The 23,597-nt window shown below is 46.0% G+C and overlaps 3 protein-coding genes across 3 annotated transcripts; 2 read left to right on the plus strand and 1 right to left on the minus strand.

Moving 5' to 3' along the window:
• LOC8084551 (low temperature-induced protein lt101.2) lies at positions 140-834 on the plus strand. The gene is made up of 2 exons (XM_002465381.2): positions 140-341; positions 448-834. The coding sequence occupies exons 1-2, from the start codon at positions 261-263 to the stop codon at positions 529-531; spliced, it is 165 nt and encodes a 54-aa protein (XP_002465426.1). The 5' UTR covers positions 140-260; the 3' UTR covers positions 532-834.
• Positions 4,018-7,567, minus strand: LOC8084880 (DDB1- and CUL4-associated factor 8). Its single transcript, XM_002468004.2, has 5 exons — positions 7,275-7,567; positions 6,427-6,678; positions 5,541-5,684; positions 4,789-5,466; positions 4,018-4,687 (listed from the first exon to the last, which is right to left on the minus strand). Exons 1-5 carry the CDS (start codon positions 7,392-7,394, stop codon positions 4,445-4,447), a joined length of 1,437 nt encoding a protein of 478 aa, XP_002468049.1. The 5' UTR covers positions 7,395-7,567; the 3' UTR covers positions 4,018-4,444.
• Positions 18,843-23,001, plus strand: LOC8081444 (branchpoint-bridging protein). The gene is made up of 2 exons (XM_002465382.2): positions 18,843-21,165; positions 21,847-23,001. The coding sequence occupies exon 1, from the start codon at positions 18,942-18,944 to the stop codon at positions 21,123-21,125; it is 2,184 nt and encodes a 727-aa protein (XP_002465427.1). The 5' UTR covers positions 18,843-18,941; the 3' UTR covers positions 21,126-21,165; positions 21,847-23,001.

Genomic DNA, 23,597 nt, shown 5'->3' on the forward strand with positions numbered 1-23,597 from the left:
CGGAAGAACCGCCGACGTGGGGCGAAACCGCCACCGCCGCGTGCCACCCGCCGCGGACACGTACACCCTCTGTCCGTCCCGGTGGAATTAGTAGAATCAGAGCAGTTCGCTACTCCTTGCGAGAAATGGAAACCCCCTCTCCAAGTACGCTTCTTCTTCTATATAAAACGGGGCGCGTGCCACCTTTCGCCAGGCACACACAGTTTCCAGGCGGTTCTTCCCCTTCAGAGAAAGAAGGCGCATCGTGAGACACAGAGGCAATGGCGTCGGCGACGTTCCTGGAGGTGCTCCTCGCCATCTTCCTCCCGCCGGTCGGCGTCTTCCTGCGCTACGGCTGCGGCGTAAGTGCAACTCTCACTCTCCTCGAGGACATAGGCTCCTAGTGTCTTTGTGCTCTTCTCCTGATTTGGACGGTGAGCGTGAACGATGGATGGATGGATGATGCAGGTGGAGTTCTGGATCGACCTCTTGCTGACCGTACTGGGGTACATTCCGGGGATCATCTACGCCTTGTACGTGCTGGTGGCTTAAGTGAGCCGACGGCGAGGACTCCGCGGCGGGGACGATGGCCGTTGTGCTTGGAGGACATGTATGTATGCAAGAGAAGAGTGAGCAGAGGATTCTGCTGTGTCCAAAACTAGTGGTGTGTGACTTGTCCCAGCGTGCCTCTGTGTCTCGATTATGTGAATTAGGAGTGACGATCGGTGGATGGTGTTGAATGTGTGTTGGTACTGCGAGCAAAGTTGTGTAATTCGGGGGTGTAATTTGTATCCGAGCATTGTTTGTTTGTTGTTTCTTTCTTTGATCAGAAGATAGCACTGCAATTTGCTCGAACGTAATTGGTGCTAGTATGTCAATAGTTGCTGGAACATAACTGCTCCCGGGAAACAAATTAGAATATTATAACCAAGTTTTTAAATATTAATTACTTCATTTATCTAGCGGCGGCCTCCTTTACATTACAAACTATAAACTTAGGAGTGCTCGGCTCGGGTAGCTTCGCTATCCACCGAGGTTGTGTTTCAATGTGTCGTGTTTTCTTTCGGTTCCTTGTTACGGCAGGTGAACTTATTTATATTGTTTTTTAACTTTGTGAACTTATTTATATTGTTTTTTAACTTTTTTCCCTAATATAATGATACGCAATTCTCTTATGTATTCAAGAAAAAAATAAAATAAATGGTGACCGTTTTCTTCAGAAACTATTGAGCAGGATGCAGCGGAAACTCTTATTTAGTGGCTTTATAAATAAAAGTTATAAGAACTCTTAAACAATTATTGCACATAAATATGAAGCTATGGAAATTTTAAGATAATCAATTACATGGACTCTATGAGATGTCTATGTAGCGAATATTTAGTTTTACAGTCGATTAACATACTTACTATAGCTATAATCAACAATTCATATTTATTTATTAACAAAAATAAATCAATAGTTCTTTATACATTACATTTTTTTGACAGTACGTTACATTATTTATTTATGAAGTAAAGAATACAACACGCTAAACAGTACTTGGTGAAATTAAAACATACTTAATTTGCAGTAGCGGAATAACTGATAATATAATAAAACGGACTATACACAACCATAGAGCAACGGTACAATAGCAGGTTTCCTTTGAGTCTTTTTTTTTGGAACGGTTTCCTTTGAGTTTATCTATGCCTGATTATGAGCACCTGAATTTTCTTCACGCTTTTTTCCTCCGACACTCAGTGTTCTTCCTTCTTGCTCCTGCCATTTTCCACCGCGTCGCGGTCGCCATCTTTTCCTCCCCCATTGTTCTACGGCGAACTCTGGAGCTCCCCCATTCCAATCTAGCCAGACCACCTTCACCATTGCCGCCACCGTTCCTATAGCCTGGCCAACATGCTTAGACTATCTCCAACAATCGTCACCCAAAATACAAGACTCATTTGTCCTTTGGTAGTGCTACAGATAAAAGTAGTCTTCTCCAACAACAAGACCTAAAAGACAACACTCTCTGCAAATGGGTCTCGAGGAGAGAGGATACCCAAATTTGGGTTATGCCTCTCCTGATACCCAAAATGGATTTTCTGTATGGGTACTCTGTTGTAGGTTATAGGTATTGTGTTGGAAACCTATTTTGGATTTGGGTTGCCAAATGCATGTCCTATTGGAGACAGCCTTAGGCCTTGTTTAGTTTTGAAAAAAAATTCGGATTTCGGTACTGTAGCATATTTATTTTTATTTGATAAATATTATCCAATCATAAACTAACTAGGCTCAAAAGATTCATCTTGTGATTTACAGGCAAACTGTGCAATTAGTTTTTATTTTCGTCTATATCTAATATTTTATGCATGTGCTTCAAAATTTGATGTGACGGAGAATCTTGAAAAGTTTTTGGTTTTCGGGATGAACTAAACAAGACCTTACCCCTAAATCCCCTTCGTCGAAATTGGAGAAGAAGAGGAAGAGTCGAGAAGAAAAGGACATGTAATCCTGCTCATCGTCTCCGACACCCAAGACCTTCTTCATTTTCGACAACAGGCACGGGTGTGAACACAGCGGGAGCCGGGAGAAAGAGGGGCGCGGGGAGAAGGCGGCTGAGAAATCAAACGTAGGTTAACATTTCTCATTTTTTTTAATCTTGATTGAAGATAGCACGAAGTCTTGTACATCGACAAATTTTCGTTTCAATCGCGAATCAGGGGCTGGGCCTCTGATACGTTTTGTTTGTGTTCTCTAGGCCTGTCCAAGCAAAAGATCGTGAAGGCCGGGCCCGCAGGCTCGTGGGGGCAGAACTACTACCAGCCCAGTGCTAGCGTTTTGCGACCTGATGCCGTGAGGACCGTGACGCGTCGACGTCGGCGGCGGCCACGCGAAACACGTACTGAACAGACGCACTCGGCACTCGACAGCAAGTGCAGGCCCCGCGTCCGCCCACGCGCGGGGGCGCTTGTGGATCACGTGAATAGGCGACCACGAACCGGGACAGCGTGGTCGATGAGAGCTGCGGCGGTCGCGATGAGTTCGTGACCTGTCGTCAATCTGTGACGTTTTCCCCCGGGGAAAACGATCTCTTTTTCCTGTCCGCTTCCTCGGAAATGCTCCGCCTCCGGGCCTTTCCTGAAAGAAAAGCTAAACGGCACGATAGATCTTGGGAGAAAGCCAGAACGCTCTTGGAATTCTTGCCACGGTCTTGGATCTGCACGATGGGTCTTGGATGTACGGTTCGGCGTCGTTGTCATGCCGTCACAGTCTTGGGATTCCGTCCTGAACATGGAGACCTCTCCCGTCAGTGTCATCAGCAACACAATCCATAGGCTAAATCTGAAGCAGGAAGTCGCCAGTAATATCGCAATGGCGTTCCACTGCATTAGGGCCTTGTTTACTTCCATCCCAAAACCTAAAATTTTTCAAGATTTCTTATCACATCAAATCTTTAGACGTATACATGGATTATTAAATATAGACGAAAATAAAAACTAATTACATTTTAGTCGAAATTGACGAGACAAATCTTTTGAGCCTAGTTCACAAACAAACGAAAGTGCTAAAGTGTCGCAAAATTTTTTGGTTGAGGAACTAAGGCCTTGTTTACATGCAAAAAGTTTTGGAATTTTGACACTGTAGCATTTTCGTTTTTATTTGACAAATATTATCTAATTATGAAGTAACCAGGCTTAAAAGATTCATCTTGTGATTTACAAGTAAACTGTGTAATTAGTTATTCTTTTTATCTATATTACTTCATGCATATGCCGTAAGATTCGATGTGACGGAGAATCTTGTAAAGTTTTGGGTGTATCTAAACAAGGCCTAAACACGGTCTATGGGACGAGTATCACATGAGTCACAACATACATCAATCGCTGTCACATTTGAGATCATATTCCCATTTGAAGTACTGATGCTTCAGTTCTATATATCCAAAATTGGCAAGCAGCAGTCCAGGGCATCAACTCGGAATGGACGAGCTACAGCAGACGGCAAGGCCAACGACTGTACTTTCAGATTACTTCGTATGTAAACGTACGCCCCAGACAGACGAAACAATAAATTCTCAATATTTCAGCGCCAAGGAAAACCTCTGTACATGTCGCATGACTATCACCACAATTCAGGTCTACAGTTCATAATTACACAAGCTGCCTGGGGGTGGGGGGCACAATTTATTTTAGTACTGACTCGGTATACGGCAATTGAGAAAGTTGACCATGCTTGTTAAAACTACAGCAGAATGCCAATAAAAAAAACTACAGCAGAATAAACGAGTGGACGATGTGGCCCTACCCGTTTAGTTTCTCCACTAAGCATCACAACCTGTGACCAGTATTGCTCCTCCATGTGTACGATGCCCATTCAGCACACCTTGGCTTGGTTTGTAGAACTGCAATCTAAAAGACCTATCCAGTTTGCTCCAACATGGATCCAGGGCCAGGTAGCAAAGAAAAAATTCACCAGATGTTTTAGCTATGTCACAATGCATTCCCTGGGATCAGAGTTTTCCCTTCGGCTCCTTACCGCATCACCAGATCCAATGTAGAAAGCCTCATCATCATCACTGGACAAATCTGCACTAGTTGATTCATTCTCCATATGCAGTCCAGACTGTCTCCTATGTAACCTCAACACATGCATGACGACATCAGATGAAAGTGTCACTCCTGCTCGAGAAGCATCAATTTCTCTCCCACGTTCATTGGAGGCTATTATCTGTTAAGAAATGAAACGAATACAATGTCAGAAGTAAAATGGGAGGACATGTATCAAGTGCACCATAATCACTTGCACTTGCAGTAGTAGAAACAACTTACTTGGTTTGCATTTTTAGGCAGTGACATCAATTTTTTCGATGCAGGAGTCCAAAGCTTAACAGTTTTATCAATCCCACTGGTAGCCATGAACGGGAAATGCGGGTGGGGTTCAATGCAGTTAACTACACTTGTGTCACCATTCATCATCCTCATCAATTCACCTCCCTTCTTCCTCCATATGAATACATTCCCACAATCTGATCCACTCACAACATATTCATCATGTGGTCCAAAGAAACTGACTCCCTTAACAGTTCGAAAATTCCTGTGACCTGAGTATACTTGTGGCTGATCAAGCATGTTGATAAACTCTGGCTCTACTGACACAGGATTTGGACCAAGACCCATATTTTGTTGGAACAAATAGATAAGCTCATCATTGTAGGATACAAGTATCTCCCTTGCATAGGAATATGCAATACTGGTGATGTGGACCTTCCCACCCTTAATAAGGTGCTTAGGGCAGAAGGTATCTACAGGCTGGTTAATGTTTCTTGAATCATCCAACTGGAATCTCCTCATGTCATACAACCGTACATACTCATCAGAACCACAAATTGAAAAATAGTAAGGTTTCTGTGGGTCAATGGCAATGCTATTCAGTCTTACACGGCGTCTGTCATTAAAGAAAGAATAGCAGGTGAAAAGCTTTGTTGCTGAAACGCTTCTTAAGTCAAACTGCAAGGGGGAAAAACGAGTTAATCCCACTGCAGTAATCGCGTAAATTAGCATATAGTGGCCTAGTGACATACATGCTGTACCAAGCCATCCTCTCCACAACTGTAAAATATGTAAGGGCTTCCTGGTTCAATAGCCATCTTATGCACCCGGGAATCGTGCTCCCCAACTAGTTTTGTTGTGACTTCACCGCCCTCCTTCAGTTGTCCTACTCGTACCTGGGTGGCAGAAGTAGTTTATTAGGTTGCAATGAAGAGAAAAATATCCATGATGTTTTAGCATGGAGTACAAGGAGCTGGTAGCCAGTAAAATCATTTCCAATATGGTACTAAGTAGAAAGAAAATAGAAAAGTAGGCAATGCCAAGCTTACTTCAAAATAATATGTACTGCAAGAAACAATGCTAGTCAAGCAACACAAATGCTTCAGGACACGGTCATAAAGATGCATGCAAGCATTTGTGGCATAATTTCCACAACAACAAAGTTTTAATTATGTATAGCCCCAACTTTTGAAAACGCTGTTCCAGTGAAGACAAAAGAGATTTGGAGCTAAAAGCCTAGAGAGAAAAAAAGGTTTTGTCGTTTTCCTTCGTGTTTTTCGTGAAGGATTTTTGCAATGCTGATATAAGATGCTGTTTTATGCATGGAGTTATAGTTGCCATCATGCCACCTAGGTTAAAAAAACAAATTACCTAGAACCACAGCAGAAGCTCAGCATGGTTTACAAATGTGTTGCATAAGTTACTTAGACTCACAAGGCTGATGAATGGTATTCTACATACAGCTGGCTTTCTCATAATAATTTAGATATTCTGTGCAATGACCTCAGTCTCTTTACACATGGTTCACATGCCAGCAAATAAATCATGGTAATAAGTTCCCTGAATTTGTTTACAGCTTATGAGACAGATAGAAAAAATATAATGTATCCATCCAAATCATTGTTGGTAGAGACAAACCTGACCATCAGCAGCAACAGTTACGATGGTGCTGTCATCAGTAAATGGCATCACACGAGCATGGAAGACATTTCCTTGGTGGCCGGAAGGGTAAACAAGCTTTTTAGTTTTAGAAAGCCAGTCCCATAGTATGATGTTCGTGTCGTCTGAACCGGACACAAGGAGGTCACCAGCAGGGTTGAAGCTTACGGTATTAACACAGCCTTCATGACCACGCAATTTTCCATACTGAGACATCCGCAACACTATATGCTACTCCCTCGAAGAAAACGAAAATGACAATCAGTTAGCAGCATCTAAGAACAGTGATTAAAGCCAACTCAGAAATGTAGAAAGAAACAGTTATATAGCAAAACTACCACAAAATTCATCATCATAATTCATAATCTGTTATATAGCTAGAGTTGGATCACCTTTGTAACACGTGATCCAATAAAACATTTGTCAAGCTTGAAAAGAAACACTAGGGAGAGAAACTAGCCAACTAGTAGATATTGAACTCGAACAAAATGTATAAATCTTATCCCCCATGTCACAAATTTCATCAGTAGTAAATCTGTGTCTAGTCTATAGACCCAGACAGCAGGCAATCTTATTCGGACGCTTAAATTCGAGTTTTACAGCACTAGCTCCATAATTCCCAAAATGGAGTTGCTGAACGGAAACAAACAAGCTCAACGCACCCACCAGCCATCGCACTCTACCCGACAGATATATGGGCTTTGCCTTCCAAAGTCCACCCAGCAGACATGGTCGAATCATGACCGACTAGAAGATACCGAATTCTGGAAGGATTCCAAAGTTCGAAGTACGAGGATCAGGCAGAAATTAACCGAGAAGAAAAGAACCTCGGAGCCGCTGATTCGGCGGGAAGAGGCGCGGGGGAAGGAGGAGCCGATCTCGCGGCGGCCGACTTCCAAGAAGCAGCTGCCCTTCCGGCCACCAGCTGCTTCGAAGGCGGCGGCCATGGTGAGGGGTGGAATGCGAAAAGAGAGGGGTGGGGTTGGGGATTTTGCGGGGTTTTAAAGTGGTAGAATCTGCTAGTCGAGGCTTGGGATGGTTCTGTTGCTTTCTGGGAGACTGGACTTGGGCCTTGGACAACCCCCTCCCATCTTCGACTCACTCATGTATGATTTATATTCTAGGTTTTCCGTTTGTTCTCTCTTCTTCTCCACTCCTATAATCTAGAAGGCAAAGGCTTTGGGCTGATCGGGCGGGTGGGCTCGAGAGAGGCAAGCCGGTTAGATGATAAAGATGGTAGGAGACGTTATTAGGGTTCCAGTGCTCTAAGAGGTGATTGAGTGTGGTCAAGATGGAGCGCCCATAGTCGTAATGGTGGTAGAGAAGTGAAGAGGAAGGAAGAGGTCACCGCGGGCAGCGGCGGGGCGAGGATGAAGAGGAGGTCAGGGCCAAGGGGCGGGGCTATGAAGTGGGTTACATGGGCGACGACGAGTGAGCCGTTGGCCAGAGGTGACGGCAAAGAAAGGCGGAGGTGGGTAGCGAGGAGGTGAAAGTGTGTGTTTCACATGTTAATTGTGCGTTCAGTCGTGCATTGGCCACATCCAATATAAGAATAAAGAAAGAGAGTGTGGAGTTTTTTTTTTGGAAACGACTCTAGGTACTTGTTCTCTTGGACCCTTCCTCCCTACACCTAATTTTCTTTCATTTAATCTTCACTCCTCTTTATCCTTATTTAGAACAATGACATCAAATTTCTCCAACAAAATTTAAAAACTTAAACTAGCTAAAGTACATTTTAAGATTTGACTCTTAATTGCTAACTTAAACATATCATACAGTGAAAACAAACCCAATCCACCATTGCATACACGATAGATTGCCATTGCGGGCTTGCTATTGGTGCCCAGTGGAGACAGAGTACAAAACAACATTATAATTAATTTAGTATGACATAGTGTCAGACTATGATACCCCGAGTGTCTAAAGACATCGATTAGTTAGACGGCTAAACAGCCCACGGTACAGAGCTAGCATAGGCTAGAATGTCCGAGGCCCAACTAAGTGATATGGGTCTAGGCCCAAGAACGAGATAGAAAGTGACTGCAACATCTTCTCTGCCTTCATCGTGCACCAGGCCGCACCATGTGACCTCTCCTCAACTCCACCCCCCTAAGGGATGGGGAGAGGTCGAGCCTCACTAAGCACGCCTCCTTTGACAAAAAGTAAGCACACCGTGTGCTGGGTATTTTAAATGCAAATAGAGAAATCCACAAGCGCACAGATACCGATGTAGCTTTCACCCGGGAGTATTCCAGAGTATCGATTTTCCACATGGAACGTGAAGTATACTAATTAAGGTTCAAGATCATCCAACGGTAAAGGTCAAAGTATTTTTTAGTGGGTAGAGAGGGTGTTTCTAAGGTTTCTCTATGGATCTATAAACCGAATTGACTTTAAAGTCTACTTATTTTGGAACATCAGAACACTAGCCACAAACATATGAGAAAGGGGACTAGAAAGCTCCGACTATGATCCTACAACACCAATCCAAACGTAGTGGAATATGTCGGCCGTCAGGGCCGTCACCACCTGGGGCTACCACAACTATCCGTAGAACTGAGTGTAATTCCCGATAATATATAGACTAAGCACCACGCCTAACCTATTAATTACTACTCTAGTGTTGCAAAGACTAGAGCACTTGATGCAAGCGAGAAACTAATAAATAAACATAAAGTACTGAGATTAAGTAAATAAAGAACTTAGAATAGTAATTAAAGCACCTAAAGATTGATGAATGATGAACCAGATACTGCAAAAGTACAATGTCGAGGAAGATCCGATAGATCCAGCTCCTCCTTCGCTCTCTCCTCTTCTCTCTTCCTCTTCTAATTACAACTAGATGAACTAGAACTGGAACTAGAAGGACTAGAACTAGATGAACTAGAGGAACACTACAAACCCTAATTTGTGTAGAGAATATGAAGCATCGGGGTATAGAATGCTATAGATGGCCATCGGGCCGTGCCGGCCCGGCCCGGCAGCACGGCGGGCCGTGCCGTGCCGTGCCTCCATCGTGCTGCGGCGGGCCATCGTGCCGCCGGGCCGTGCCATGGACGTGCCTCGTGCCTGGCCTACGGCCCAAGGCACGGCCCACGGGCCGTTTTTCCGTGCCGTGCCGCCCGGTGAGCACGGCCGTTTTCACCGGGCCGTGCCGGCCCTTGGCCCGTTACGTTACCAGTGGACAGACAATAAGACTAAGTCACTAAGAGTCTAAGACAACACACAGTCACACACCAGAGGCACAGACAACACATAAGAGACAAGATATAGGAATAACTACTATCAAAATGAGCTGTTTATGTGCAATGCTGCCTCATTAAAAACCTTTCTAGGTAAAACTCACCCTTGTGAGAAACCCTAGAAAGGAAAAAAGAGTGCAGCCAGCTCGAATTGTCAATGTCATAATTCTATCCTATTACATCACATCAGTGGCAAATTGCCAAATTCAATGACTTAGTGAGTTCACAACAGCAAAAGTTCTCATCTACTGATCTGATCAACATAAACTGATCAACATCACTACATTGCCTCACTTCACTCTCACTGGTATGACACATTGCAACTGTCTGCCTCTGCCAAAAAGTCCAAAAGCACCTACAAATCCATAAACAACATTGTTTTGTTAGTCTTTCACTCTTTTGCCATAACTATATAAGTGTAAAATGTAAATATATTGACAGAATGTAAAGCCATACCTCTCTCTAGTCACCAGTTCCCCTTCTAGCCACCAGCAGCAGTACCGCCACTGCCGGTGCCGCTACCATCGCCTTGGGAGGAGCCTTGATCATCCAAGAATAGGTTCTTGAATGCCTCCTCCAGATCAGTGTCCTCAGGTGTATGTTGTTCCCTTCTAGCTCCCAGTTCCCAGTCCTTGATGCAGGTAAGCATCTCCACATGCTCAGGTAACAAGCGTCGTCGCCGGTCTTCGAGAATCCTAGATGTACAGCTAAAACAAGACTCGGAAGAGACAGTAGATACAGGGACAGACATGATATCTCGAACCATAATAGACAGGACTGGATAGGTTAGCTTGTGGTCACGCCACCAGAGTAGAATGTCAAAAGTTTCCTCATAACATGTGACAGGGTCAGCGTCCAAGTAAGACTTGAGCTCACTCTCAACAGATGGAGCAGCTGATGATGATTGGAAACAGGTAGGGGATGCACCAGGACCTCCAAAGATCCTTCCCCATGCCTGCTTTCTCTTACCAGTATGAGCTGAAGGCATTGCAACCCTCTGAGACCTGGCACCTCCAAATTTCTCTTCATACTTGGCAAACAGTCTATATAATTCATTTTTCACCTCTCCATAGTACAGATTGTAACTGGTGCCCAATGCCTTACCAAGTAGTTCAAGCACATTAAAAAAATCCTTTCATCTTAGCTCTAGGATCAAGTATGAATGCATAAGAATAAATGAGTGGAATTTTCTCCCAGTATTTAAGGAATTTATGCTTCATAGGATAAGCAATAGCTCTAAAATTCTGATCTTTTTCAGCTGTTTGCAAATGTTCAGCAATTTCAAGAATATGATGCAAAACAAGTGGAGCAGTAGGATAATACACACCAGATAGAACAACAGTGCAATCATAAAAGATTTCTAGAAATATCATTATTTGTTCAGCTACATGCCAATGCTGCAGAGTCAACAACTCACAACCATAGTTAGAGTTAAGCCACACATGAAATACTTCCTTGTATGGCAGCAAGTGTTTGAGCATCAAATAAGTAGAATTCCATCTAACATCCATATCCAACCCAAACTTCCTAGGCCTAAGACCTTGAGCAATGCAATAGTTTTTAAACAAAGCAATTCTCTGATTAGAAGAGTTTAAAAAATTTATTGCAGTTCTAAAGTCTTCAGTATAGGGTTTCAACCTTTTTAAGCCAGATTTAACAATTAGATTAATGATATGGCATGCACAACGCTGATGCACAAGCAAATATTTGACCTTTGCAGGGTCATCTTTTGTAGGTGCAGGATAAGAGCCCAAATAACCAAATAACATAGGTTGCAATATCTCATGAGCCCTAGAATTTGCAGAAGCATTGTCTAGAGATACAGAAAACACTTTGTCAATCAGACCAAACTCTTCAACAACACTAGCAATCCTATCAGCAATGTTTTCACCAGAATGGGACACTTCAATCAATCTTAAACCAACTACTTTTTTCTGTAACTCCCAATCTGCACTAACATAATGAGCAACAACGGATATGTAATCCTCCTTAGCATTACCAGACCAGATATCAGATGTCAAGGAAACAGAAGATGTAGCAGGCAAGACAGTTTTCATAAGCATATCACGTTGTTCACCAAACAATTTAGTCATATCTCTAGTGGTGGTCTGCCTAGATACCTTTTCAAACAGAGGATTATGAGCACGCTTAATGTATTCTTCCCATGCCTGAGTCTCACCTATGCCTAAAGGAAGATCAAGCCTAGCAATCAAACGACATAGTTCTAACCGAGCAACCATAGGATCATAAACCCAATTTTTCAAGCCATCAGGGTTCAATGCAAGCTTAGACTGTGTCATAGTAGCATGATTGCGTTTAGCCATACATGATTTCATGTGTCGTCTCAAATGGCCAGTCCCAACAGCAGATCTAGCAGTGTAACGCGTGCGGCAATGCTTACAGATAGCAGCTACACGAACCTTGTTCTCCTTGATCTCATGAAAATACTCCCAAACAGCAGATTTGTTCTTACCAGTCCCAGTGGTTGAGGTGCCATGAGTCTCAGTGGAGGCCTCCACTCCACCGTCGTCGGCATCGAGGTTGATGGGATCCGGCTGGCTGCCGTCACCGTCACCAAGGTCGATCCCAAACAACGCAGCAGCGTCTTCACGGATGTCGTCGTCGTCCTCAGCCTCCAGCAAGTCGTCCGAGTGCGGCGCTAGGTCCTCGCCATCGCTGGGGGGTTGCGCCACCCGCGTTGCGAGCCCAGCACCAGCACTGGATGGTGCGGATGCGGCCGGACTAGCCAGGCCACCACGGCCCCGGCCACGAGCACCAGCCCCGGCACCGCCCCTCAACGGACGCTTGGCGGGCGGCCTGGCCATGTCTACCCCAGAGGAGGAAGACACAGCGTCAGGCACCAACCTACAAAGGCAAGAAAGAAGAAGAGGTGAGAAAAACGCCGGTGAAGAAAGATGCGAATCTAGGGTTAGGGTTAGGGTTACGGAGTACATACCTGCTCCGGAGCCCGGTGCCGGAGAAGAAGAGGTGAGAAAAACAGAGAAGTAATTAGAAAGCACGGCGAGCGACTATGGAGCGAGTTACATGAACACGGACGGACTCACATGGTTCACTGGAGAAGGAGAGGGGAGGAGGGAAAAGGAGGAAGGAAAGGGATAGGGGATTAGCGAACTCAGGCGTCGGCGACGGCCGACGGCGACTCGACGTCGAGGTGGAGTGGCAGACGGTGGCGGTCCAGGCAGATCTAGATCGGAGAGCGGAGAGAGAGACTGAGAGAGCTTCAGTCGCCCAGTCGGCAGTCGCGAGCGAGAGGAGGACGAGAGCTGCGGCGCGGCGGAGGCGGAATGGAATGAGGAGGGTTAGGGTTTCGGGGGCGCCCGGCCGCCCGCGCGGGAGGCGCTTATATATGGCGTGGGGCGCTGGCCGCTGGGGCGTGGGGGTGGGGCGTGGGCCGTTGCCCCCTCGCGGCCTGCCTGGCCTTATGCGGAGGGGAGGGGACCGGGCCGCGCACCGGGCCGGCCTGTTTGCCGTGCCGTGCCCGGGCCGTGCCACGGGCTGGGGTGATGGCCCAGGCACGGCCTGGTGCCTCGGGCCGGGCCGGCACGGGCACGAGAACACCGGGCCGGGCCGTGCCTCGGGCCGGGCCAAAAACACGTGCCGCGGGCCGGGCCAGCGGGCCTCGGGCTGCATGGCCAAGTATGTTATAATGCCTCTTGGGGGAGCCTTGGGCGCCATTATATAGGTCGAGGTGGAGTAGGGGGCAAGGAACCTCCACATCAGTGATCCGCGTCTTCAAATTGTGTGCACCGTCGGATCAAACCAACTTAAAAATCGACGCAGGGATATTTTGCTTGGCTTCCAAGCAGGTGTAGGAGGAAGACTCCAGAAGGCGGCGGCCATCGGGCGAAATAGAGCGCCGAGCGGCCCCAGGGTGGGGCCGACCAGCCCCACCTTGTTTCCTCTGCGAGTCTCGTTCCTTCGGGTGTCTTCTAGACCCTTTCTGAGCCTGATGACGATATTTTCTGTCGCGGATAAGTTTCGTGGTAATTATGCACTAGAATCCATCTTTTCAGCTTTTCTGAAATTTACCATGGAAAATACAGAATATACAAAACTCGTGGAAATTGTTAGATAAAACCCTAGACTAGTGTCTTTTCATATGTTCCCTTGTGTCTAAAGTTCTAATAAGGGTTGACGTTATCCACCGTCAACACCACGCTAACCTCGTAGGGACCAAGGGGACAACGATCGCCTCGATCCGCTCATACATCAGACAATACCGTCTAGCAGTGACAACCAGTATGGTGACCAACCGATCTCATACGGTGAAAGGTCCTTGTTTGGTTTTGGTAATTGAGTGACAACTTAGGTGAACTAATAGTGTTTATGTGAGATACACAGGAGATTAGTCCACAGGTGATTATGTGATGATGGAGGAGCTCTTGCATATGGGACATGACATAGGGTCATGTGACCAAGGTGGAGAAGATCAAGATGAGGCTTGGCTTTATGGACCGGTTGCAAGAGTGAAGGGTAAGTCGGAGGCTTTGAAGCGAGGGACCGCGTGTGATGGTGAAGCTTGAGCAAGACTTGGCGCCAATGGAGTGAGGCAACGATGAAGAGCAAGTGAGGTCAAGATTGAAGAACCAATACGGTCATGTGATGATATGAAGTGGATGATATCATTTGGTGATTATTTGGTCCATATGTTGCATCAACATTGGAGGAGATGGAATGGAAAGCGCAAGACAAAGGTATAACCTAGGGCACTTCCATTTCATCGGTTATAGGTGTGTAGAGAAGTTTATGACCAGATTTAGGATAGATGGCCGTACTATTAAGAGGGGCAAACTTATTTGCATATCGGTCATCTAGTGCTACTTGAGCGATCTAACTTTGTATACGTGTTAGGATCGAGTGGCGTGGCAAGTTTGAGAGGCTAACATCTTTGAGAAAATGTTTGTGAAATGCTAACACACTTGTACATGGTGGTGTTAGCACATTTGTAAAAAAGGTAGAGTTCCTAAGGTAGAGAGGGGTTCGGGTTCCTCAGGATTCGGCGCTTTTGAAAATGAAGTGCATATTTTCTACTGCGCGCGGTGGAAAGTTTAGAGAAGTCACGGGAGTGTTTCTCACTAAGAAACACTCATCAAACGCTGGGGTTGGTAGCATCGGATGTTGGACCAGAGTGTCCGATGTACTGTCAGTCTCTGACGCGGGTGTAGAGTGAGCATCAGACGCTCACATCGGACGCAGGGTGGATACTGTTCGCGCATCCGGTGAAGCTGACGACAGCAAGTATGCAAGCGAGGGTTTTCTGACTGTTGAGCATCGCACGTTGGGTTTGAGCATTCGATGAGGTTGCATCGGATGCGTCTGGTGCCCCTGCGAGTTTGTGTTCCTCTCTGCGTACGGGTCCAGTATGCGCCGGACGCATCCGGTGTGGACTTGCAGAGCGTCTGGTGCTACTGCTTTAGGCGCGCGTGCGCGTTAGCCGTTGGCGGCAACGGTCGAGTTTAAACGGCTAGTGACACGTGGCTGCTTCGCGAGCATCAGACGCTGGGGTTGCGCGTCCGATGGCCCCCTGCAGCGCGTCCGGTGCCCCCGAGTTTTGTCCAGCGAAGGGGCAACAACTAGTTCAACCCTTGAGGCTATAAATAGAAGTAGTGGCTGATCTTGGCTGATGCTTGGCACCCTTGGGACTTAGTGTCTATGTTTGGAAAGTGCTAGAAAAGCCTCTAACTCACTTGTGCTTGCAAGAGTGCGAATCAATAGCGAGTGAGTGATTCTAGTGCGTTGCATTGTGAGGTTGCATCAAGTGGCACTAGGTGTTCGTGCTGCAAGCCGGTGGTGCTTGTTTCTCTTGGAGGTTGCTATCTCCTAGACGGCTTGGTGTCTTGTGACTCCGTCGAAGCACGCAAGGAGATTGTGCAGTGCTTCGGAAAAGAGATTGTGAGGGGTACGATGCTCACCCCGCGGGGATCGCGAAGAGCAACTCTAGTAGAGCGAGACGTGAAGGGCGACAAGTGGTCTGGCTGGGTTAAGTGCTAGAGCTTGTGGTAAGCACTTCATGTGGGAGAGTGTGACTTGCGGGTCACCACTAGCAAGAGGACCGACAACAACCTTGAAGCTTGTCTTAACGGGGACGTAGCTTGGTGGCAACCAAGTGAACCTCGGGAGAAAATCATCGTGTCAACATTGTTCTTCCCGTTGGTTTGCAAGTCCCTTACACAAGATTGTATTTACATTCATATACTTATGCTTGTGTAGTTGCTCTTGTAATTAGTTAGCTTGTGTAGCTTGCTAGTTGCCTTCTTGCTTGTGCAGCTATAAGTAGTTTTCCTTGCGTGACTAATTGGGTTTGTGTAACCTTGTTAGTCACATTGCTTAGTTTGGATAACTAAGTAATTTGTGCTCTTTAATTTGGCATTGGTTGCCTTGTTATTAAGCATTGCTAGTGAGCTTAGGAGCTTTGTGCTTTTGCTTACTAGTTGTATAGGAGCTCTCCCGGTTTGCAAAGTACTAGTGGCATAGGTTTGTGTGACTTTGCTCCTAGAATTGGTTAGGTGAGCTCTTGCTTAGTTAGCACCTTGTTTGCTTATTTAGGATCCTTTACAAGGTGCTAAAGAACTTAGATAGAGGGATATAGTCTTGCCTAGACCGATAGTTTTAATTCTGCACTTATTTCGGTTAGTCGACTCGATAAGTTTTAAAAAGGACTATTCACCCCCTCTAGTCTGCCATCCGACCCTTGATACAGCCCGACAAGACATATTTATGACAATGGCCTTGACTAAGAGGCTACCTAAGTCTACACGGGCCACGACCCCAGGCTTGGGATCGTGGCCCCGACTCTACAAGCTAACAATACGATCCACGGCCTAGGGGCGGCTACTAGCTCTTGTACGATGCTCCTGGTAGATCATGTAGCAATAACAAAGGCCATGACGAAGATCATGTCAAACAAAAATAGCTGGTGAGCCATCACCATGCCTATAGTGCCACATGGTTAGCATAGTAGCACCACACCATACCATTTTGCGATGTGGTCACAAGACCAGGACGATATCCATGCCCAGACGTGCACCACAAGATAGTGTTGCTTGCAAGCCAAGCTAGCTAGACCCCCTCCCTTAGGCTCTCGACCTCCTTGGTCATGAGAACCTCCTTTTTTGTATGTGACCTAGCCCAGACTCTATATAAGAGCAGCCATGGCATCCGTTCCAGCATACTCTCACCATTCATGTAAGACCTCAAAGCTCCTCTTTAGGCTGGCCATCTCCTAGCTCTAGCTTCATCTCTTACCTCTTCCACCATTCTTACACCTCTCATTGTAAAAATTCAGAGAATTTAAGCGAGGAACACACACTCGATTTTCTCTGAGACTGGACATAGGGCTCTATACTGATTCAATATAAATCATCATGTCTTTTGAATGCTATCATCATCTTCCTTGAGCAATGCGACAATCTTTACTAAACACCAACACGTAGTTTTCTCAATTTAGAATAGCCTTATCTTATTCATCTCCTTAAGTGTACTTAGTAATTTCGACAATCTTTTTCTTGACATCGTGAAGACGCGAACGGTAAAAAATATAGATTTTGATTGGCCTATTTTGATGTTTATACAATTCTTGTTGTGATAATAATTGTGAGATTGCCACTGTGAGTCTGAAATGCTGTTGGCGCTAAAGAAATGTTTTATAACATGGTTGTGTGTACATAACATGGTTAACTGTATAATACAAATTTAGTATTGTAGATAGATAGTAGTTGTGTGTACACAACGGGTGTGTTTGGTTGTGTGTCTCTAGGTAGCCTGGCTAGGAAAATAAGCCAAGCTTAAGTTAGCGTGTACAAGTCAAGCCACTATGCTAGTGTTTGGTTGTCATATGCTAGCTAAGCCTGGCTAAGTTAGTTTTTGTTTGGTTGCCTAGATTAGTTGGTACAACTACCTCTTCTCTACAATGTTGACCTACCCCTTCACTTTGTTCATCTCGACGGCGTCCGGTGTACAAGCGGCAAAAGAGCTCCGACACGAGCAGGTGGGTCGAGTAGGAGGCGAAGACAAGCACCAGCAGGCAACACTATCCGTGTCTGTGGGTGGTCGGCCGACATGGACAACATCACGCACAACTCAAGCAACATCAACTCAGCAGATTTGTACATGAGCCTTAGCAAGCACTACCACCCTCTCCTCTTCGACAGCCACCCCAACCTAGGGCCACTGTCATTGCCGCCCCTTCCACCTTTTCTCCTCCCATCCAGCATGTCACCACCGCTTGCCGCCACATCTTGCACACCACCACCACCACCATCCTGGCTTTCGATCCTTCGCCGTCTTCCTTACTTTTTCCACAACTCCATCATCACCATCGGCTCCACCACCTCAGCCTTAACCATGCCTCCCATTCCCACGTCCACTGTCGGCACCACGAGTACGACGCCAGCCACTAGATCTGGCTCTGCCATCACGAGGAGGAGGAGGTGTACCTGCCACCATAGTGAAGAGGAGGAGAGGGGACCTTCGCGTGGGGAGGAGGGGTTTGTGGTGGCCGAGAGGAGCCGGGTTGGGTTGGGGTCTGCTCCAGACCGTGAGGAGGACGAGGCGGAGCACGTGGTGAGGGACGGGACGGTGGCGAGAATGACTGAGGGGGCTGGTTCTAGCGTGGCTTCACAAGAAACATCAACCCCATGTTTCTTTCTAGGCCTGGCTCCGGACGTACGGATAGCCTATTGGAGTCTGGCTCTAGGGCCTAGCTAGGCAACCACAAATCTGGCCTAAGAGCAATCTCAATGTATATGGACCAAGTAGTCCATATACATAGGGCCTACATAAATAGTCCATAGTTATTATTATTTGCTCATAATGTTCAGCCAACAAAGTAGTCCATAATGTGTGTTTAACTAGAGATTAAAAATTATTCTTTTCAACCATCTCATGTATCATGAGTTCATGACACAAGAGAGAGAGTATGGAGAGAGAAAATACCATTTCTTTATTACTTATGGGTAGTTCATAGTGCTATGAATATCTTTTGTTATAAACTGCTATATGACTATCTCCATAATGTTTTAGCTAGCTGATGAATGTTTTAGCTAGCTGATGATAGAGATTATTTTATTTTTTATGGACTAGTACTTTTCTGCTATATCGCGGTTGAGCCCAACCAAACACCCCCGACATGGTTACTTGTACAATTCCATATTCTCCCTCCGTTCCAGATTACTCTGAGTCCAATTCGAGACGGCTCTCCCCCCTCCCCTCCCGTCAGCGGCAGCCGCAACCATGGCTTCCGCCGAAACCCTAGCCCGGTCCCCCTCATCGCGCGAGCCCTCCTCCGACCCGCCCCGCGCCGCCTCTTCTGAGCCCCACCACAACGGCGATGGACCCGGCGCGGGCGCCGGAGACTCGTCCCGCCGCCGGCGCCGCAGCCGCTGGGAGCAGTCCAACGACGACTCCGCCGCCAACAACTCCGGCGGCGAGGGTGGGACCGGGGGCCGGAAACGCAAGACGCGGTGGGCCGAGGAGGAGCCGCGCCCAGCCATCGCGCTCCCGGACTTCATGAAGGACTTCGCCGCCGAGATGGACCCCGAGGTGCACGCCCTCAACGCGCGCCTCCTCGAGATCTCGCGCCTGCTGCAGTCGGGCCTCCCGCTCGACGACCGCCCCGAGGGCGCGCGCTCGCCCTCCCCCGAGCCCGTCTACGACAACATCGGCATCCGCATCAACACCCGCGAATACCGCGCCAGGGAGCGCCTCAACCGCGAGAGGCAGGAAATCATCTCGCAGCTCATCCGCCGCAACCCCGCCTTCAAGCCCCCCTCCGACTACCGCCCACCCAAGCTCCAGAAGAAGCTCTACATCCCCATGAAGGAGTACCCCGGGTACAACTTTATCGGCCTCATCATTGGCCCTCGTGGCAACACGCAGAAGCGCATGGAGAAGGAGACTGGTGCGAAGATTGTCATCAGGGGTAAGGGTAGTGTCAAGGAAGGGAAGCTGCTGCAGAAGAGGGACCTCAAGCCGGATCCCAGCGAGAACGAAGACCTCCACGTTCTTGTTGAGGCAGACACGCAGGAGGCACTGGACGCGGCTGCTGGTATGGTGGAGAAGCTGCTCACCCCGGTGGATGAGGTGCTCAATGAGCACAAGCGGCAGCAGCTCCGGGAGCTTGCTGCACTTAATGGAACAATCAGGGACGACGAGTTTTGTAGGACATGTGGTGAGGCTGGTCACAGGCAGTATGCTTGCCCCAACAAGATGAACACGTTTAAGAGTGATGTGCAGTGCAAGATCTGCGGGGATGGTGGGCATCCGACTATTGATTGTCCTGTCAAGGGCACTTCTGGGAAGAAGATGGATGATGAATACCAGAACTTCCTGGCTGAGCTTGGTGGTGGGAGTGCACCGGAGTCCATGAACAAATCTGGTGGTCCAATGTTGGCTCTTACAGGAAGTGGTGGTAGTGGTGGTGCTTCTGCTGGAACTGGGAGTAACCCACCTTGGTCAACCAATGGTGGTGCTGCTGCCACTGGGCTCAATGGTATCAAGAAAGATTATGACGAGACAAATCTGTATATCGGCTACCTGCCACCTACAATGGATGATGCTGGATTAGTCAGTCTGTTTTCGCAATTTGGGGATATTGTCATGGCTAAGGTGATCAAGGATCGAAACACTGGACAGAGCAAAGGATATGGATTTGTCAAGTATTCAGATGTGTCACAGGCCAATGCAGCGATTGCTGCAATGAATGGTCACCATCTTGAAGGGAGAGTTATTGCGGTTAGAGTTGCAGGAAAGCCGCCACAGCCGGCACCAGCAGTGTCAGCACCCCCATCGTATCCTCCTCCTACGGATCCTACCTCAGGTGGCTATTCCTCCCAGTCCTACATGGGGGCACCACCACCACCTCCTCCTCCAGGGAGTTATGCTCCAGTTCCTTGGGGGCAGCCACCACCGTATGCTTCATATCCTCCGCCACCACCAGGCTCTAGCGTCTACAATCCTGCACCCCCTGCACCAGGTCAAGCTGTCCCACCTCCATATGGCGTGCAGTATCCACCACCCCCACCCCCACCCCCAGCAGCTCCGATCCCTCCACCAGGCACTGCTCCATCAAGTGATGGAGCTCAGAACTACCCCCCTGGTGTAACACCACCAAGTTCTGGCACACCAACTCACCCTGTTGCAACATCAGTATATGCATCATCTGGCGCACCAAATGCACCATCGATGTACCCTCCACCACCTTATAGTTATTCCCCATACTATCCATCACCATTTCAGCCACCACCTCCACCACCACCGGCTAGTGTTAATCCCTCTCAGAGTATTGCAACTGCACCTTGGGCAACCCACAGTGCAGTGCCGCCACCACTGCCACCTTTGTCCTCCACAACCGACCAGCCTACTGCTTCCTATGGTGCTGATGCAGAGTATGACAAGTTTATGTCAGAGATGAAGTGATGAGCGAAACTGGGCGATTCTTCCAATGAAGGGAAAAAAGGTAACTTAACATGATCTCTCTCTCTCTCTCTCTCTCTGTGTGTGTGTGTGTTCTATTAATTTTGTTAGGTCCAATTGGTATGATTTGCTATTTTATTGACAAGGAAACCCATGTTTCAGTTATTACGTGTGTTTTATTATTTATATACTATATATACTACTATACTTAAACTTGACCATTGTGCTGATGTACCATATAGTTATATCTTACCCATTGTCTGGTTTTGACTTAATGAGTCTACACTGCAAAAGTTTCCTGGAGTCTATTGTGACATAGTTATTTTCTTCTTTCAATATCTTTTGGTTTTATGTATTTTTGTCTTTTCCTAGAAGTATTGTTTTTTTACTAAACCAAACACATGTATCGTCTCATTGAGGATGCTTATTTATGATAATATCATATTTTTAGAATGAGGTCAGGACTAACATGCTCATGCTTGTCTAGTATGGTAAGGAACAACATTTGCTTTTGACAGGATATGATATTATCAGATTATTTTATTGACTGGATATTTTTTGGGGATCTGATATCTGATGCACTTTCTAAGGCACTGCAGTTCATACAAAATTCTTTTTAATAGACTATATGCTTTATGCTCCCCCTTCTCTCTCTCTTCCATGATGTGCAATGTTCGGTTTACTAATTATACCTCACCTTTTCTATGTTGTCACTTGTTGACAGGCTTGATCTTTCTTGGAGCTTATACCAACCTGATTTATTTCTTGTTGGAAGTTTGGGACTCACATCTTAACCTTGCTGTGTGCTGTTGTGACCATTGCAGAGGTTGCATGCTTAAGAAGCATCAAGTATTACTGGCTCAGCTGGCATTGGAATATTTGCTTATCTCCTTGAACTTTTCAGGAACCTTTTACTAATGCTTTTGTTATGATATCTATTCTTGTTATTATTTGATATTACCCTGTGATGTCACTATAATGCTCTGTTCTTTGTATGTGTTAATCTCACTTTATTATTCATATATATATTTGTCTTCATCTTGATTTGGTAATGCTATCACTCCATCTGGAGCAGAAAAGCTTGCTGCCCCGTGCTGGTTGGTATAACTCCAAAAATTAAAATGCATGTTTGGTATCTTCTGATGAATTTGTCATGCTTTTCTAATATATGTCTTCACCTAAGTTGCTTGGCAGTTGTTGTGACAGCTTGGCACAGGCAGCCAGAGTTTTTAGCACTTGATGAATATCAGGTATAGTGGAGGTGCTGTGAATTGTTCTGTGAACCTAAAGTTTTTTCATTTGGTTTCTGCACAATTTTCTACTGACAAACAGTAACGAGTTTCTCATTTTTGGTAGTTGATGTGTGCGCATTAGGGTATCTAAGCATGCATGCATGCTGGAAAAATCTTTGATGAAGAGCTCACAGATATATATTTTATATTGCTAATGCCTTTTTTAACATCATTGGATTTTTTGTTTGCGGTTCAAGTAGGACATGCTGGCATGCAGATCTAGTCTGGAGTCTTATGCTCAAGATGCATATTGTCACAATGATATTGTGAGGTGAACTGAAGGTTTGGAGGTTGGCTCAGATTAGTTTTTTCTAAGTAAAGTAGGATATCACCATAATCATATCCTAGTGGAAGAATGTGATAGTCAGTCCACAACCAGCATTAGGTACCTTTATCATGTTGCAGATATACCAGCTAGCTAGGGTTATCTCATAGATTTGTAGGTGTTAATCTGTCATTCTGTCCTACTTTTTGTCTGTTTTTTCAAAGTTCTTTCTTCTCCAGTGTGCTGTGTAGATGGGAAAAAAAAGTACATGATGTAATGATCAAGGGTACAATTTTTACATTTATTATCTGTTGTCTTTCTCCCTTGCTTTCTGCGTTTCTCCTTTATGATAACCCTAGTTAGTTTTGTGATGGATGTTTTTTCATGATTGTGGTGTCTATAAGTGGGATGCAGCCTAGCTGTTGTTGGCTGAACGGTGTTATAGAGAGAAATTGCAATGATGCAATGTGACCTCGAATCTAGCATTAGCCACCTCATTTTGCACTACAATTTTTATTTAGCCTTTGGTATATTGTTTTTTCAAGTGGAACATGAATTTCACAGGTTTGAGAAAATGCATGAGCCAACCTGGATTACTGGTTGAAGCAATCCTAAACCAAGTTTGTCAGCTGAGTGCACACAGTTATTATAGATTAATATAGTTTATTCTGGGCTTGTTTTTAAGAGTTTTAGTTTGTAGCTATTTAAACTCAGTTCACAGAAAATACAATGGAATCCTAAAGATCTTGTGGTGCTTGCTTTCTTTATTGTGAGCCACTAATTTCAGAATGGGAAAGAAAGGTAATTCCACAGTAAGAAATGATGTAGGTGTGCTTTGATTTTTTTTTCTTGCTGCTTCGTTTGCTGCTTTGCAACTAGCGAGAACATTTTTTGTTATCATGATTAATATATGATGTG

The sequence above is a fragment of the Sorghum bicolor genome, chromosome 1, assembly GCF_000003195.3.
Source record: "Sorghum bicolor cultivar BTx623 chromosome 1, Sorghum_bicolor_NCBIv3, whole genome shotgun sequence".
NCBI lineage: Eukaryota > Viridiplantae > Streptophyta > Magnoliopsida > Poales > Poaceae > Sorghum > Sorghum bicolor.

Excerpts from the sequence above, each read along its gene's own strand:
- LOC8084551 (XM_002465381.2), top strand. The coding sequence starts at position 261 with ATGGCGTCGGCGACGTTCCTGGAGGTGCTCCTCGCCATCTTCCTCCCG. Across the intron at positions 342-447 it reads TCCTGCGCTACGGCTGCGGC|GTGGAGTTCTGGATCGACCT; the intron begins GTAAGTGCAACT and ends TGGATGATGCAG.
- LOC8084880 (XM_002468004.2), bottom strand. The coding sequence starts at position 7,394 with ATGGCCGCCGCCTTCGAAGCAGCTGGTGGCCGGAAGGGCAGCTGCTTC. Across the intron at positions 6,679-7,274 it reads GCCGAATCAGCGGCTCCGAG|CATATAGTGTTGCGGATGTC; the intron begins GTTCTTTTCTTC and ends TCGAGGGAGTAG. Across the intron at positions 5,467-5,540 it reads AGGATGGCTTGGTACAGCAT|TTTGACTTAAGAAGCGTTTC; the intron begins GTATGTCACTAG and ends TCCCCCTTGCAG.
- LOC8081444 (XM_002465382.2), top strand. The coding sequence starts at position 18,942 with ATGGCTTCCGCCGAAACCCTAGCCCGGTCCCCCTCATCGCGCGAGCCC.